The sequence below is a fragment of the Varanus komodoensis genome, unplaced genomic scaffold (assembly GCF_004798865.1).
Source record: "Varanus komodoensis strain SLA01 unplaced genomic scaffold, ASM479886v1 scaffold10, whole genome shotgun sequence".
NCBI classification, from domain to species: domain Eukaryota; kingdom Metazoa; phylum Chordata; class Lepidosauria; order Squamata; family Varanidae; genus Varanus; species Varanus komodoensis.
Genome location: NW_025335269.1, coordinates 34358564 through 34375826, shown reverse-complemented (window position 1 = coordinate 34375826; position 17263 = coordinate 34358564). Strand labels below are relative to the sequence as shown.

Genomic DNA, 17263 nt, shown 5'->3' with positions numbered 1-17263 from the left:
TTTTTTGTTTTGAGTGTTAGTCTAGATCGGCCTATGTCCCAGGGGAATTCATCCTGTCTGGGATGAATTGTCTTGTTCTGTGGCTGAAAGCAGAGCCAGTCCAAATCCTGGAAGCACTTGGACTTTGCACATGTTCAGGAGTCACATGTGTGCTGCTTAGGCAATTCTCACAAGTACTGATTTTTCCTTCTAGAGCATCTCTTTGTAGGAATCTGATCTAGCCACGTTTTTTTTCCTAGGTCTCAAACTGGCCATTTGTTCAACAATTTCTTTACCGACTGCATTCTTTTATTCATTTTTCCTTTTCCTTTATGCACCAAAGCACCATTCTTTCCTGACCAAGATCCAGACTCTCAAGTGCTACTGTAGTAAAAAATCCTATGTATCTTCTGTTTGAGTTTCTTCAGACTTCCCCCCCGCTCCCCAGCTCTCTTTTTACATTTCACCTAATTTCTCTACTGCGTCAGAAAGCCTTTTTCTTCTCCCTGCCCTGGGGATAAAAAGTCTGTATAAGGAATGTCTTCCTTCCTCGCATCTTCCCAGAGACAACTCTAAATAACTGACCCTTCTTTGGTCATCAGGAAAAAATTATATTCATCAGTTGTAAGGGATTGCTGCCCTATTGAATGCAGAAGTCACTGGGATTAAAGCAGTTCAGCAGGACTTGATCTGGATATCCTGCCTAAGGGACATGGTTGGAAATACATTTATACAAGATGTTTTTCCATTATAATATTTATTACTTATTTTCAGATGCAACTTCCCCATATGTAACTGTTGTAAAGCATTTCATTATGAAAGTACTGATATACCAGATCATTGGAATGTTGAAAAACCTCACCTTGTAGTTCTGCTGTCTCAAAAATAAAGCATGCCAAAATGTAATCAATTAAAAAAGTTTATCGCTTGCCTTAACCCTATGGGGCTCAGGATGCATCACACGTATTCTTTCAATAATTATATCATAAAAGTGAGCTCTTGTTCTTAAGCAGTCATAGCCCAATCAATCTTCTGCACCCCCATTCAAGGTTCTTCACATCTTCGTATCAGTCCATTAAGCTTTGAAGAACAGAGACTAACTGTTACATGATAAGCGTACATTAGCAATTTGTCGTCTACTAAAATAGAATGCTTCAGTAAATTCAGCACAATTATAACTTAAACTGTAGATACACCTTGTTTAACACATTGTGAAATCAGATTTATTACAGTAATTATTATGCTGTCATCTATGAAACATACTGAAATTTCATAGGGATTTGAATCACTAGGTGCTTCTAGCCTTTGGTGTTCTTTGTCACCTTTTATCACAGTTAAATAAGCTAGACTTCAAATCCATGGGTGGCTCCAGACAGAGTGCTCATAGAGCTCCCAGTCAAAAGGAATTGTGCAGCTATCCCATCTTTACCTCTTTGAGGGATTATGTTCTCTGATATGAGAACACAGGAGGATTTCAAATGGAACATGACTTTTATAGGATACCCTGTAAAATTTTGTGAACAAAGTATGGTGATTGAACAAGGAAACCCTCACGTAGAAGTGCCCAGTAACTTCTGAATGGTTACTAGCTTGCACATTTTAAAGAAACCCTTTCTAACTTCAGTCTTGGACTATATGTGTCCCTCCTTCATACACTTTTCCACGTGCCCCCCCCCCACCCCCAGAAGCATGCTGTTTTCTTGTTCAACTCCAAATACAGTGGGTATACCTAGTGCTATGGTATAGAGAAAGTCTGCTATATTCTCCTCATGCTGCACAGGTTGGCTGCATTTTAGAACTCTCTTCACCTGCGGATGTGGCTAATGATTTTTTCCTGTATCATGGGAGAATAGCTATTGTGTCCTGCATTGTGAGGCATTAAAAGGAGAGAGAGCGAGAGCAGCAGAAGTACACCCTTCTCGCTGAAATACCATGAGAAGAGTGCCCCACAGTCAACACCCATTTGCCTGGTGTTCTGTTCTAGAATGTACATAAAAGGATGGTGGAGCTGTTACAGCCAAAGAATGATTATAAGGAAATAACTCATTGGGCAAAACAGAATATATACGCTTTATATCAATGCCTTCATTAATAAATCACATGAGCACTTTCTGACTTTTTTAGAATATTCATGTGGACTGGCTTTCATTATTTTTTTTCAAAGTATGTTTTCTTCTACCATTATCCTATGAAATAGTAGGGAGAGTTTGCACATCGTGGAATGCTTGGAAATCCCACCTGTTTGTCCTGGGAGTGACTAAACACTTGATTAAACTTTCACATGAACCCTGACTACTGGTTTGTCCTTTCTTCAACCAGCCAGAGAAATAACCCTATAACAAACTGTATGTTTGTTTGTTTGTTTGTTTTCAGTCCAGAGGAAGAAATCAGTCTTGGAGGAGGATTCAGCCAGATTCCAATATTGTATAGGACCTAAAATCAGCCCCAAATCTCAAAACTTGCACTGTTTGTACTGATTTGTCCAGCATGTGTACACATGTTTACTCAGAAAAGTTCTCATTAGGAGTCACAGAGCAATGCTATGTATGTTTACCAAGAAGTAAGCTATAGCAGTGGATTAAAACCCCACACACCAAGCATATATTCTCAGAAGTAAGGCACTTTAAACAGGAAGGAAAGGAAACATCTGGACTACAAGAACCTGTGGATCAGTCAGCAGTTTGTGCAGATCAAAGCAACCAGTTCATGCAGATGAAGGAAACCATGCCCTCCTCAGAAAGCTTAGAGATCCAACTGGGGACCCAGAAGGCCAGAACAGGCCTGTTGGCTGGTTGTTCAGCAGCCCTCATTTAAGCACTCCTTTCAGAGGGAATGATTGGGCTGCATGCATAAGAACAGAGCGTGCACATGGCAAGCCAGTATTCCAGGGAATCCCGGGCTTACCATGAAATGTGAACCAGGCCACAGACTTGGGTCGAAATATCCATGTGTAAGTAGAAGGGGATTTCTGCTCACAGAAGGAGAATCATTGAAATTTGCCACTTTCTCCTGCCCACTGCTGCTCCCTCATTGTATCCGATACCGCCCTGGAAAGTCTTCCAACCCTCCAGGAACAGATTTTGGGATACTGCAATGGGAAGGTGAATTTGAGAGAGCCTTATTTCATCAACAGGATTCTTCTCATGAAAACCAGGATCTCAACCATACTGTTTTAAATAATCTATTTTATAATGATTATGTTTTGAATATTTTTAAACCCTAATTAAAGTTTCCTTCTGTTTCAGGTGAAAAGGGGAATTTTTAACAAAATGTTTGGGTTCTTCCTCAGTAAACCAAGGAGGAAAGGTATGTTATATTTTCTCTTTCAGCAATATACATATGTTTACAAGAGAAACATAAAACAGTACACATACTGGGCAGTTAATTCTATTACCAAGTTAAGATTAGAGAGTATATTTTTAAAGCACATAAGAGTTACCATGTTTAGTCAGACCAAGTTCTATCTGGCTTGGCATTAACAAATAATTCACAAGCAGGGCATAATACCAGTAGGTTAACCCCTTACACCTGGTAGGAAAAAGTCAATAATTCTTAATACGTAAATTGTTCCTGGATATCATAGTCAGCAAAAAGTTTCACTAGTGATCACTGCAACATTCTCTGGAAAAGAACTCCCTAGGTTGAGTCATACTTTGTGAAACAACAAGGCATAAGTGTTCTTTTTTTCTGCATGTCAGCTACCAGTCAATTTAGTCATTGTAAGAATTAAGCTGTGTGTGTGTGTTCGTATTTCTTATAGTCAGTCCATAGAAGCAAACGTAGATTGACCACTGAGGGGGTGCTCCTCAAATCCTGGTTCCCCGATAAGTTTGCCTGTACTATGTGCATTTCTTTGTATCCGTGCTTTACATGTTTTTGTGTACATTTAAAACATTTTAATTGTTAATAGATTCATGTATCTTATTAAAAAGCCTCTTCATGGTATAAATCTAAAGGTTAACTTATTTGTGTAAAATTGAGCTGTCTTTTTCAAAGCAAAAAGGTACAGTTGATGAGTGGTCCTCACCGTATTTAGTTGCTGAGGCAGGTAACTTGAAAGCACTGCTATCATTTTCATCAGCAGTCTTAAAATTTGATCTCTGTACTCTGACTGTTGAGCTTGTAAACATGAGAACTATTTCCTCAATTTAAAAATTTAATATTTCTTCATTAGACTGTATTTTATATTGCTACCAATACAGTTTGACCCTTATTGGTTAAAGACACTGGTAAAGCAATGGTAGTATAGTTTCTGGCTGATTGATTTAGTATAGATTTGATGGTAGTGTAGTTTCTGGCAACATGATTTATATGGGAAGCTTATGTAAGTCTTAATGAGATTAATAGAGGAAGTGTAAGCAGTGCCTTACTGTTCTGCCGAAATTGTTCTGTTAAGGCAAGCCCTCTGACAAGATGGGCTTTCAGGATCATCTTTGTCCATATGAACCTCTTTGGCCCTTGTGATCAGGAGAATCCAAGCTCTGAATCCTGGATATTCCACCGGTGTTAGACATAATGTTGCTGGTAGTGATGTCACAATAGGGGAATAGGCTTACCAGGAAGGTCTGCCTGGTCACCTTATTTGTGAGTTTGAAGTGATTCTTGGGTATGTTGGAATCCGAAATTTCTTACTGCTGCATTAAAAAATAATAAGGGTATATTTTTCTATTAATTTGTAGTATAGATCAAAGAACCATGTGTCAACCTATGCTTGTGCAATGAGTTTTACCTACTTCCCTTTCATGCTTTCCACTGTAGCCTCTTGTGCTTCAAGCCACCCTTGAGGATTGATCAGCTTTTGGCAATGGCTTGTAATGTTCTTCAGGGGCAAAGTAAAAGTTTATTTATTTATTTATTTTAAATAACTTCTATACTGTCTTCTATTCCTAGGCAATCTCATGACAGTTTACAAAACGTTAAAATATCAGAGCAATTAAAAACTCAAACTGCCAGTATTTGAATTAAAATACAAGTGTTGGCACCAGGTACACCTCTCTGGGAAGCAAATTCCATAATCGGGGCACTATAGTAGAAAAAGCCCTTCTCCTCACAACAGCCCTCCTTACCTCTTTTAAAGAGGGCTCTCAGAGAAGGACCTCTTGCAAGATGATCTTAAGGTCCAGGCAGGCTATATGGAAGGAGATGTTCCATTAGATATTGAGGCCCTAAATCAAGTAAGCTGTATATGTCATGGACTTGGATCAGTAGCCAGTGTAACTGGTACAAGACCAGTGTTATATGCAGTAACCTGGCAGGTTTGTTTTGAACCAATTGCAATGTCTGGACTGTTTTCAAGGGCAGTGTTGTTATAGTCATAAAACAGCTAGCAATGGAACTCTCAGAACCACTGGCTATTAGCTTGGATAAATCTTGGAAAACAGTAAAAGTGCTAGACAACTGGAGAAGTGCTAATGTTGTCCCATCTTCAAAAGGGGGGGGGGGGGGGGGGGGAGATGAACCTGGGAACAGTTAGTCTGACATCAATCCCTGGAAAAATTCTTGAGCAAATTATTAAAAAATCCGTCTGTGAGGGTCTTGAAGAAAATGCAGTGCTTAATAGACGCCAGCATGGATTTATCAAAAATAAATCCTGTCAGACTAATTTAATCTCATTTTTTGACTGGGTAACCTCCCAAACAGACAGAGGGAACACTGCGGACATAATCTACCTAGACATTAGCAAAGTTTCAACATAGTGCTCCATGACATTCTGATAAGCAAATTAACAAAAAGTGGACTAAATGGAAAAACTATTAGATGGATCCCAAATTCGCTGCTGAATCAGACACAAAGAGTGCTCATCAATGGCACCTTCTCAAACTGGATGGGGGTAACTAGTGTGGTGCTGCAGGGATCATTCCTGGGCTCAGCACTCCTCAACATTTTTATTAATGATTCAGATGAGGAAGTACAAGGAAAGATAATTTAGAGATGATACAAAACTAGGTGGAATAGCAAAGAGTCTAGAAGACAGAATGAAGATCCAATTTTGATCTTGATAAACTTGAACGCTTGGCTGAAAGCAGCAGAATGAGATTCAATAAGGACCAGTGCTAAGTCCACCTAGGAAAAAGAAGCCAAATGCAATATGTGGCTCAACAGAACAGAAAAAGATCTCAGAGTAATTGTGGACAACTGGCTAAATATAAGCCAACAATGAGATGCAGCTGTGAAAAGGGCAAATGCTATTTTGGGATGTATTAATAGAAATATTACTTCCAAATCAAGAGAAGTAGTAGTTCCTCTATACTCCTCTCTAGTCAGACCTCATCTGGGCACCAAGATTTAAGAAAGATACAGAAAAATTAGAAAGGGTCCAGAGGAGAGCAACAAAAGTGATCCAGGGTTTGAGAACACTGCCCTGGGAGGAGAGACAGAGAACTGGGCATGTTCAGCCTTGAGAAGAGAAGACCGGAGGGGCAGGATATGCTATCCCTCTACATGTACCTCAAAGGCTGTCACAAAGAGGAAGGTCAAAATCTCTTCCTGCTGATACCAGAATGTAGGACATGGAATAATCAAGTTCAAGTTGCAACAACCCAGATTCAGGCTAGATATCAGGAAGTGGAATATCAGAGCAATGCAACAGTGGAACCAGTTGCCTAGAGAGACCATGAGCATTCAGAAAGAAACTGGACAGTAATCTGAGTGGGATGATGTAAACTGGTGTCCTGCAACAGCAGGGGGTTGGACTCGATGGCCTTCCTGGCCCCTTCCATCTCTACTATTCTGTGATTCTAGTCAAAACAGGAGGTTACCAGTGCATGGGTTACTGTCGCTAAGTCTTTTCTATTCAGTTGGACACAGTTGATGAACCAGCCTCAGCTGGAAGAAGTTTAACATGATCATCCAACCCAGGATAATTTATGATTTGAGATCAGCAACAGATGCCCTTCTCCGGGAACCCTCTGTGAAAGATATTAGGAGGGTGAGTACCTGGAGGAGGGCCTTCTCTGTGGTGGCGCCCCACCTATGGAATGCGCTCCCCAGAGAGGTCCGCCTGGCGCCGTCGTTATTTGTTTTTTGGCACCAGGCTAAGACCTTTTTATTTAAAACTTATTTTAAGTGTTAATTTATTGGTTATTTGTAGAATTTTAAATCTTTTAAGCCGAGATGCACTGGGTTTTAATATTTTTAGTATATAATTTTTTTTATTTTTTTTGTATGATTTTGTTTGTTTTGTTGTGAGCCGCCCCGAGACTTTGTTGCGATGGGGGTAGCATAGAAATGTTTTAAATAAATAAATAAAAATAAAATGATGCATTTTGCATTTTGGAACACAAGTACAAAGTATTACCATATTACACACTTACGAAAGCAATGCAACTTTTAATAGCACTGTAATCTAGGACTGCAGGTGGCGCAGCGGTTTAAACCACTGTGCTGCTGGGCTGGTTGATCGAAAGGTCGCCGGTTCCAATCTGCACAACGGGGTGAGTTTCCGTTGCTCCGTCCCAGCTCCTACCAACCTTGCAGTTCGGAAGCATGCAGATGCAAGTAGATAAAAAGGTGCCACTTCGGTGGGCAGGTAACAGCATTCCGTGTACTTCAGTGTTTAGTCTTGCTGGCCACATGACCACGGAGACTGTCTGAGGACAAACGCTGGCTCCCTCGGCTAGGAAACGGAGATGAGCATCGCCCGCTAGAGTCAGGCATGGCTGGACGTAACGTCAAGGGGAAACCTTTACCTTTACCTAATCTAGTTGTATTTATTAGTAAGGTTAGATAGCAAAGTACATATTGCCATAATAAGAGATGGAGTATCATTTACAGATGTGTATCTGTCAGCTTTGCCATTGGGTAGAATTTGGGTAGTTTGACTTGTTTGTACATGTTTGAATGTGTCAAAACAAAACAAAAAGAGATGATTTTTAAGTTCAGGGAATTATGTTTTCCATCAAGCATCCTATGACTTTCAGTGATATATATATATATAATTTTTTGATTTCTGCTTATAGTACTATGATACAAATGAAAAGCTCACTGAGGTAGCTTGTTTGCTGATTATCACCCAAGCAATAACAATTCAGATATGTAATTATATTTGTGTACAACACATGTCTGGTAATAACTGAAGCATACAGTAGGACTTGATTAATTTAATGACTTCTGATGAACAATTTTTTAAAGTATGAAAATGTTACCATATATCTAATTTTATTTTTAACTCTTCTTAATTTTATCAGGAAGCTACACGCTGGCAAATTTCTACTCTAATTGTGCTTGGGGTGGGGAGCAGCGGGAGGGATGTCTTTGCTGTCCTGTAACATGGGCAAGTTCAGGATGGAAGGGGAGAGGGAAAACATGGCAACAGAAAACGCCGAAACTGACATGCCTGTATAGCGCTTGGAAACACTGCTAGTAGCAACCAGTTAGGGGCCATTCTGGGCATGATGCCCCCATACCTAAAGAACTCAAAATGATAGAGACAGATCTCTAGCACACTGCTTAGCACATGGCCACGTGCGCACAACATATGAGACAACACTGCAGCAGTCCTGCTCCATCAGCCCCTTAGGATAGCCAGCAAACAGCCCTGTTGTGCTGTGTACACAGGCACAACAAAAGCGGCTTTGAATCCCTTGATACTCCTTGGAAGTGCTGTTGTTAAGCATAATCCATGAAGGGGAGCCAGTGTGACACAGCACAGTGCACGCACAACAGGATGCTTGCAAAAAAACACGCACAGCCTTCTTGGAACAAGCACCCCACACTATTCTTTGGTGAAGTGGGAGGGAACAGGACACACAAAAAGGGTAGCCACAGACACACTTTGACAACTGAAGCCTTTAGTATCATGTTGAATAGGGCAGGGAAGCAAAAGGTGGGAATCGGAGTCCAGCCAGGGGGAAGTGGGGGGATGAGCCCATTCACCTTTTTGCACGTCCAGCAAAGCAACCATAACATCATCTCTGGGGCAAATCACAGGCTGTTTTCTCAGTGATTACAGGGAACCATAGCAGATGTATCCCTTCCTGTGTGGAGCCTGCAGCGGAACATTTTGCATATAGTTGGTGACAGCTTGTTCTGTTCTGCGCATCAAGGCCACGCTCTTCCAGAGATAGTGATGACTTTGGGTAGGGCTGGAAAGGAAGGGTGGTTGTGGCAGCCTGCTGTGTCTGATGGAAAAACTACAAAGGTGCATGTGGCTGCTTTGGGTACAGCCACATGCACGTTGAAGGGAAAATAGCAACAACCTTTGCAAGCATAAGTTTGGTTATTTCTTTAAATGATGTATATCTTTTTAGGATACAAATTCTTCCAAAACAGATTGCATGTAAAATCAAAATGCAGTATTAAAATCACAATATGGCAATATCATATCCTAACAGTTCGCTAGGATCTTTCCCACTGGGCAGTTTGTGGAGTTGCCCTGTGAAGGTGGTTTGTGTGTGGGATGCTCCACCTAGCTTGGGCAGTCTCGCTCTGCTTCCCTTTTTGTTTGCATCTAGTAAGATTGCTCATAGACGGCCCCATTGGGTTGGGAGAAGAAGGGGACCCTCCAGCTGATGTGTCTGTGGGTGACTTTTAGGAAGGGATGATATTCTGGTGTTTTCATTTGCTAATTTTACTCTCCTGTTCCGCTCTCTCTCTTCTCACCTGCTTTATACAGCAATGACATGCACTTTTGCTAATGCCAGAAACATTTTTAATGTGGTAGAATTTGTGTTCACCTTTCTTGAGACTGATTTTTACATGGTACTTAGTGGCCAATTGCTTATGCACATTCTTAACCTTCCACTGATGAGCTGATTTGATTTTTTAAAAACTTGAAACAGGCTGGAGATTTGGACATGTGGGGAATTTACCAATAATCTACTGGGTGTCATAATCCTTCCGGGTTGTCCTTATGTATTTATTTATTTCATTTCCATGCTGCCACATAACCTGAAGGTTCTCTAGACAGGTTCCAATGCTAAACACTACTTATACATATAAAATCCTATGTCCTAATTGCAGACCATTCTTTTGAATGCAGTTATTTAACCAAAATGGTAACAGCTAAGCACAAGTGGTAGGAATGCCAAGGTTTATAGTACAAAGAAACAACACAGAGAAACTTTTAGCAAAAAGGAGGCTTCCCCTGCGAACCAGTGTGGACTGAACCCTCTGAGAATGCTGACTGAATGTTGAAAAGAATATCCACCCACCTCCAGAAAACAGGGGGAGTAGGAATCGAATGGTGAATCCTGCAGAGGGGCAAAGCTAACTGGCTTGAACTCTGAACTGCAAAGCTCTACATGCCAACGTTTTGTTTCAGTTCCACTTATCTTAAACAACTTCTGAATTCCAGCTTCTAGTGCAATGCCTGAAGCGGGTACTTATTACAATGCAATATATAATTAGCATCATATTTACATTCTCTTGTGAGGAACCCAAGATAGCTTGCATGTTTCTATTTTAGCCTCACAAGCAGTCCCGTGAGGTAGGTTAGCTGAGCAGGAGTGACTGGCCCAAAGTCACCCAGTGAGCTTACTAGCCCTTGGATTGCTTGGGAATATAGTACACTCACCATTTTATATAGAACAATTCGAAACAACAAAGCAGATGCAGTATTTTAGCAGGTGTATTCTCACTTTGGTGCACTGAGGAAGTTGCCCCCCATATGTTTTTGTAGGCCTTTCACAAGGCACAAACTGTAATATAGGGCATATTCTCATTCCTGAAAAAAATGATAAAGGAAAAACAAGTAAAGAACTAAAGAGAATTAGAGTTGCAATCCTGTAGCCACTTATCTTGGAGTAAGTCCCACAGAAAGTAGTGGGACTTTGTTCCGTGTGGATAGGTATAGGAATGCCCTGTCAAGAAACTTAAGTAAGTATCTTTTAAGGTCTTGCAAGACTCTTTGTTGTTTTATCTAAAAGAACATGGTTCATTCTTGCTTTTTCTGCCACAGTGAGAGAGGCAGAATGTTTGTACCCCCTTTGATTTAAAGAAGCAGCCCACAGCAGTTCCTCTGTAAAGCCTTTTTTTCAAACTGACATGCACTTCTGAATGAATCCACGTTTCAGATAGTGTTAAATATTTATTATTTCTTCAGAAATCTTTTCCAGTACTGGTAACCTGTTCAACGAAAGTCTTACATCAGCTGTTTCATTCATTCTTGAGAATTTTTATCTTACTTCCTATTATGGCTAATGAAACAAATTTTGTCAGCCAAGAAGCTAGTTAGGTTTCATTTATAAGGAGAAAAATATGTTTTACTGTCTTAGTGGTGAAGCTATATATTAATTAATTAGTACCATGGAAAGATGACTGAAATTTACTGACTACAAAAGCCTGAAAAGTTGATTTGAAAATTGGCAGGTGTTGAGAAATACATATCACAAATGCATAGCTTTTATAGGTATGATCTGATGCAGGATTCCCCTCCCCCTTTGTTGGGAGCCTGACTTCCTTGATACATATTTTTGTGTGAGAGAATGCTAAGATATATACTTGATATAAAGAATGTGTTTGGCTGACATGTACAGAAAGCAAGTTACGGAAATTTAACATAAAACCTATGAATGGGTGCATCCTGGCGATAACTAAGTCTTACAGCACTTTAAAGTACAGTGGTACCTCAGCTCACGAATGCCTCAGTTCAAGACCAAAGTGGGTCACGAACAGAAATTTCAGAAAAATTTTGCCTCAGGTTGCGAACTCCGCATCGGGTGACAATTGCGATCGCACCCGACTTCCCTGCACAGGCACGATCGCGGTTGTGCTTTGGGGGTGGGGGGAGGTGGCCGCGATCATGCTGGAGGGGGAGGAGATGGCCACGATCGTGGTTGCACTCGTGCAGGGAAGATAGATGGACTGGGGTCGTGCTGTGTGGTGGCCACAATCTTTGTTGTTCTTTGTTACTCTGTTGTTCTTTGTCACTGTTTCAAATTTGTTTGATTAAAAAATGGTTACCGAACGGATTTACCTTATTTACATTAAACCTTATGGGGAAATTTAGCTTGGGTCGCGACCAGAGTCGTGGAACGGACTAAGTACATGAGCCAAGGTACCAGTGTAATTGGTGCAACTGCATAATAGAAGTATAAGCAACACTTTATATTGCGAACCTACTGACTGCTTCACTTACTACTGACTGCTTCACATACTTGCCACTGTATGTCTGTGGTTTGGGTTGTGCCAGTGGGGCCCAGCACTAGTACATCTTAGAGCAGTTCTGGAACATTGCTGAGGCACTGACTTCCAGTTTGGGACTCATCAACAGAGCGGGGAAATGCTGGCTTCTCATTGTGCTGGCAGTTCATCATTCTGATGTGTGGGCGATGCTGGATACTGCCTACTGTGACACGGTTGTCCTTGTCTAGGGATTTTCTGACATGTGATTTCTGCATGTAGATGATCATAGACCAACAATTAACTGGTCACATTTGATTCCCCAGAGTGAAGTGTTGCCTAGATATGTGGGTATTATCCTGAGACAGATGCACAGAAATTATTTACAGGACTCTTGAGAACTGGCTTGTCTTTCCATTTTTTTTAAACTTCAGAATTTCAATCATTCTTTACATGATAACAAGATATGGTACTATGAGAGCATAGTACACAGATCGAAATACTAACTGGTTCTAAGAAGCAAAATGCATTTCAAAAACATTCCAAGAATAGTTTCAGGAGCAAACCTTTCTTTAAAGAGTAAAATATTTTACCTGTATAACATTTCCAAGTTGTTCCGAAAGCATAAGGGAAGTCAAGATGAGGACAGATGTTCTTGTAAGTAGCTTTGCCCCTAGTGTTTATATGATTCCTTTTGACTCTCAAGAAAGAATAGAATTTAAGTTCAGCACTTTTAAACAACAAATTGTTATTATCAACGTCTCCAGCCACAACTTATATCTTTCTTCATGTGACTTTTCAGTAGTCTTCCCTTATATTTCCAAAACAGGATGCCTGATGTTAAGTCGCATCTGAATCTTCCACCTCTGTTTTCTTAGGGCTAGGTTAATCATGGAGTGATTTCAGTTTTATCCACTTCCCAAAATACTGCTATACTGTAACTTGCCCACAGCACTCTTTCAGCAAGAAAATGGTCAGGGCGGGGACACACGCTCACAACCCCACCTGCTTGACCCATCTGTGTTCTACTAAAAAACAAGTTGGATGACTTTCTGTGTTAATTGGCAGCCTGACCATTCATGAACCAAGAAACCATGAAGAGAACTGACCCCTTCCCCAAGCTTTTTTCTTGCTGCTAAAAAGGGAGTAATTGATAGGGAAGTGTGGCATTGGAAAATATGTTTTCTTTGAGTCTGAAGAACTTCTGTAGTGTTTCTAATCATGTGATCTAAGAGATTGTGGTGGATTTTTTTCAGGTTCCAGAAATGTACCAAAATAGTTGAGCTGGTTGAGAATTAAGATCTGGATATTTGTAGTGCCATTTGTGCAAATGAGGCCTTTTGTACAAATGGTGCCCAAAGCTTTAATTTTTGCTAATACACTTGTGCTGGTTTTAGTACTTTATCACATTTTTAAGTTCATTATGTCACTTTTAACCTTTCACCACCACTCCTGTTCTCTCCTTCATGAAGAACTTGTTATTTCTCAGCTCCCATGATATGTGCAAATGCTGTTATGCTTTATTAGCCCCCACCATTCTTCTTATCAAAAGCGTGAATGCAATATCAGATTTCTTTTGCTCTTTTGATAATCTACTTTATTCCAAGAAATAATGCTCATTTCATCCACTTGTTTATGGTTATGGTTATACTGCTGGTGAGTTTTTAACAGTATTTTTAGCAATGAGGTAGGTCCCAGTGGGAGAAAAGATGTTTCTTTATGTTGGATGCTCATGTCTTGTCATTCAGTTTCCAAGGTGGCTAGCAATAATTACGATGAAATCCATCTGTCAGATTTTACAGTAACAATAACATTAACAAATACAAAGCAAATCCAGAATCTCAACACCTAAACAGCTGTACAAGTATCAATTAAACTGTGGTAAAAATAACAACAGATGATGAGTAAAACATTTCATTTTGAAGCCTAGGAGAATAAAATTGCCTACCTGCTGGGCTAAAATAGGGAACACTTTCTATAGCAAGGTTACCAATGCAGGAGGAGCTCTCTCTGGTTGCCACCTTTCTGACCTCTGAAGGCGGTAGCATCCCAAGTGAAGATGCGCTTGCATCTCACCCATAGCTTGGAATGTGCTTGGTCATGTACAGAAAGCACTACGTGGAAGCACTGTCACTTGGGATAATTCGAATACTTACATTCTTAAGGTGAGCAGAGCTTCTATTTCTATAGATTTGCAATGGCCATGAATGGTGGGGCATCTGGTGGTTATTGATCCTTTTCAGTCAATAATAATGGAAAAGGGAGAGTAGGACATTTTTTTTACTACTGTGTTATTAATGCCTTTGGATGTAGCATAAATTAGATATGCATACAAAAGTGCTTACTATATATGGCTGCAAGGTAGAGCGTACATGTTAATTCAAACCAGCATCTGACACACATAGTACTAAGGTAGCTGTGATGATCAGAAGGGCAGCGTGGTAGCAGAAGCACACTGCAGCGGCAGTGGAACAAGCACCAAGCGCTGGGCAAGCCATGGCCATTTTTCGCTGGCCATACCTCCTGTTGTGGAACTGTTTCCATATATCTTAGTGAGCATACAATCAGTGAGCATTGTATCTGTCTTTAGGCACGTACATCGAATATGAAAGAAGCAAGGATAGGTGGCAAGTGCTGAAATCCTCACGCGAAAGTGAACACAGGGGAACATGGTGCAAAGAGATAAGTGGTTCTGTGCAGTCCAGGAATATGCCGGACTCATATAGTATAGTAGAAAGTGAGATCATGTAATAACACCCATTCAGCGTCCGGGTACATGAGAGGAGACCAATCAGTCATCGGTCGTGAGATAATACATCACACCCATAGTGAGCACAACAGTACGTCACTCAACCATCGTACCTATCAGCAAAAAATGTTACAAACTAATAAAAAATAATAAAAGCACCTCTGTTCATGACTCAACTTACTCGTTGCCTATTGGGCTATCCTGTCCCCAGACAGAGAGTGTGATCTCTTTACCTCCGACCCATCCTGGTCAAAACTGGGTTAGGACTTGGAGATGGAAAATGAACTAGTAGTCATGTGTCAGGACTTCTATGCCATAGTATGGGGAGTGATGGTCACAGCTGCCGTGATGGCAATAATTACAACACAGCATTGCAGAATCTTAGAAAATGGCTGGGAAAAGCTGCATAAACAGAAGAACACATGGAAAGTACCTGCAGGGTTGTTGTTGACCAGTACTCCTGTGTCCATTGGTGATACAACACATTTACTAAATAACTTTGCTGCTTATACCAGCAGATGGAAAATGAGGCCATGTTGAGCATTGTGTAGTACAGAACTTGTAACGTCACTGAATAACTTGAAGGGAGAATTGAAGCTACGGTTCCAGTGCCTGTGCTACTGCATACTGCATCCTTAAGGGTGTGATTCATAATGCTGCTCCATTGCATAGGAATATATGCCTGTTATGGAATAATGCAGAGGAGACAAACCAATACATATCACCTTCATCCTTTAATAAACAGTACAGATTTCGTTAGCTACTGGATGAAGAACTTTGTGTCTTGAAATTGTGTCCTATGACTTCCAGTAATGTGTACACATTTTTTTGAAGTCTGACCATGTGTTCATTCCACATTCCAGTATATGAAGTGGTCATGCTGGCTTTTGAAGAAGGCTTTCTGATCATTCTTGTGAGCCAACCCTGAGGTACCTGATTTCTGATCGCAGTTGTGTGTACTATTGCTTCTCTATAAATAGTCATATGTGAGAGGTCTGGTGGAAATGCTGAGTGGTCAGATCTGGAACTATGAGTGGTCAGATCTGATTCCTGAAGATGAAGAACATACTGCAACTGGCTTTCTAATTCTAATAAGAAACAAATGTGCCTTCTGTCTTCTGCACAATGGAAGATATCTGCCAAAAAGGCCATGAACCCTCTCCTAGCAAAAACCAGCATATTCTCCAAACTTCAGACATCGTTGGCCAGGCTGTCTTATGCCAGGAGGCGTGCCATACTTAAAGAAATCCAAGGATCCAGCGTGTTGAGCTGTTCAAAAGCAGTAGGGCCAGGTTTCCTACTAACTACCTATATTGTCATTCTTCATGAGGCTGGGAGCCACTGGATAGAGGGACATGTGAAACTGGCTCAAGAGAACCTTCTTTGATTCACCTGAAAATTATAATCCTTTCTACTGACCTGCCTCCATGTTACAGGTGGATCAGGGACCTCATAAGAGCTGCTGAGCAGTGCCAGTCTTTGATCATCACTAACGGGTAAGTTTGGTACCTCGGAGGCTTTTAAGTTTTGCTACCTGTAGGCCTGGACTTCATTTTCATGCACTTAAATTTTTTGTCCTGCAGGTAAGGAAGAGCTAGCAGAGAGAAGTCATGGATCCATAGCAAAAGCCAACAGCAGCACAGGCAGTGTTAATACTGCCACTCTACACCTAATGTCTCTCCACAAAATTGCCGCTACAAAAATTGATGACAAACACACTGAAGATAGCACTGATTCCCAAGAGAGGAAGGGAAAGGATGTGCCTCCACATGTACCTGAAGACACAGGAGGCAGTGATCAGCCAAAAGACCATGTGGACCCTGCCAATTTGTTGCAACCACAGTTAATGTAGAATGCTGATGAGGACATAAAAGTCATCCAGGATGGTGAGTTATCCTGAGTGAGGATGCTCAAGACATAGCATTCTGCAATCTGCTGCAGTGCTTATGGGATGGAACTATCTCCATATGTTTTGTGCTAAGCAGCTATGGACATGGTCTTTTTTGGTGTATGCACATCGTGTGGAAAATAATAGTAAAGAGCGAGAAAAAGCATTTGACTGGGAGTGGTCTGCTACATTAGGTTATTAATGCTGGTGCAGATACACATGTGCCTGTTTTGACTGAAATATGTAGCTTTGGAACTTACGTAACAGAAATATGGAAATCTCTCATATGTAATAATGTGTCCCTTTATAATGGTTTATCCCCATCTAGTCTTCATGGTACCTGCACCTCATGGCACATCAGCCTGGTCAGGGATGGCTGAGGATTCAGCTGGGATGGACATACTTTCTTCTGTTGAGAGCTGAATTCTGATGAGTAATCTGTTGGAGGCTGCATGTTGATGGTAGGCAGGGCAGAGCCCAAAGTAGGTGGGTCTCTTTCCTCTTTTTGCCACTTCCTCTTCTCCATGCCCCCTCGCCTCCTACACAGTGGGCGGTTGTGAAAGGGACAGATGACTATTGCTGGAGAT

The 17263-nt window shown here is 40.9% G+C and overlaps 1 protein-coding gene across 1 annotated transcript in view; it reads left to right on the top strand.

Annotated features, from left to right (window-relative positions):
- DCDC2C (doublecortin domain containing 2C) overlaps positions 1-16640 on the top strand; it is a 53385-nt gene extending 36745 nt beyond the window's left edge. The window contains exon 10 of the mRNA XM_044419156.1: positions 16372-16640. Coding sequence (XP_044275091.1) covers positions 16372-16640 — 269 coding nt within the window. The remainder of the gene's footprint in view (positions 1-16371) is intronic.
- Positions 16641-17263: the final 623 nt, after the last annotated feature.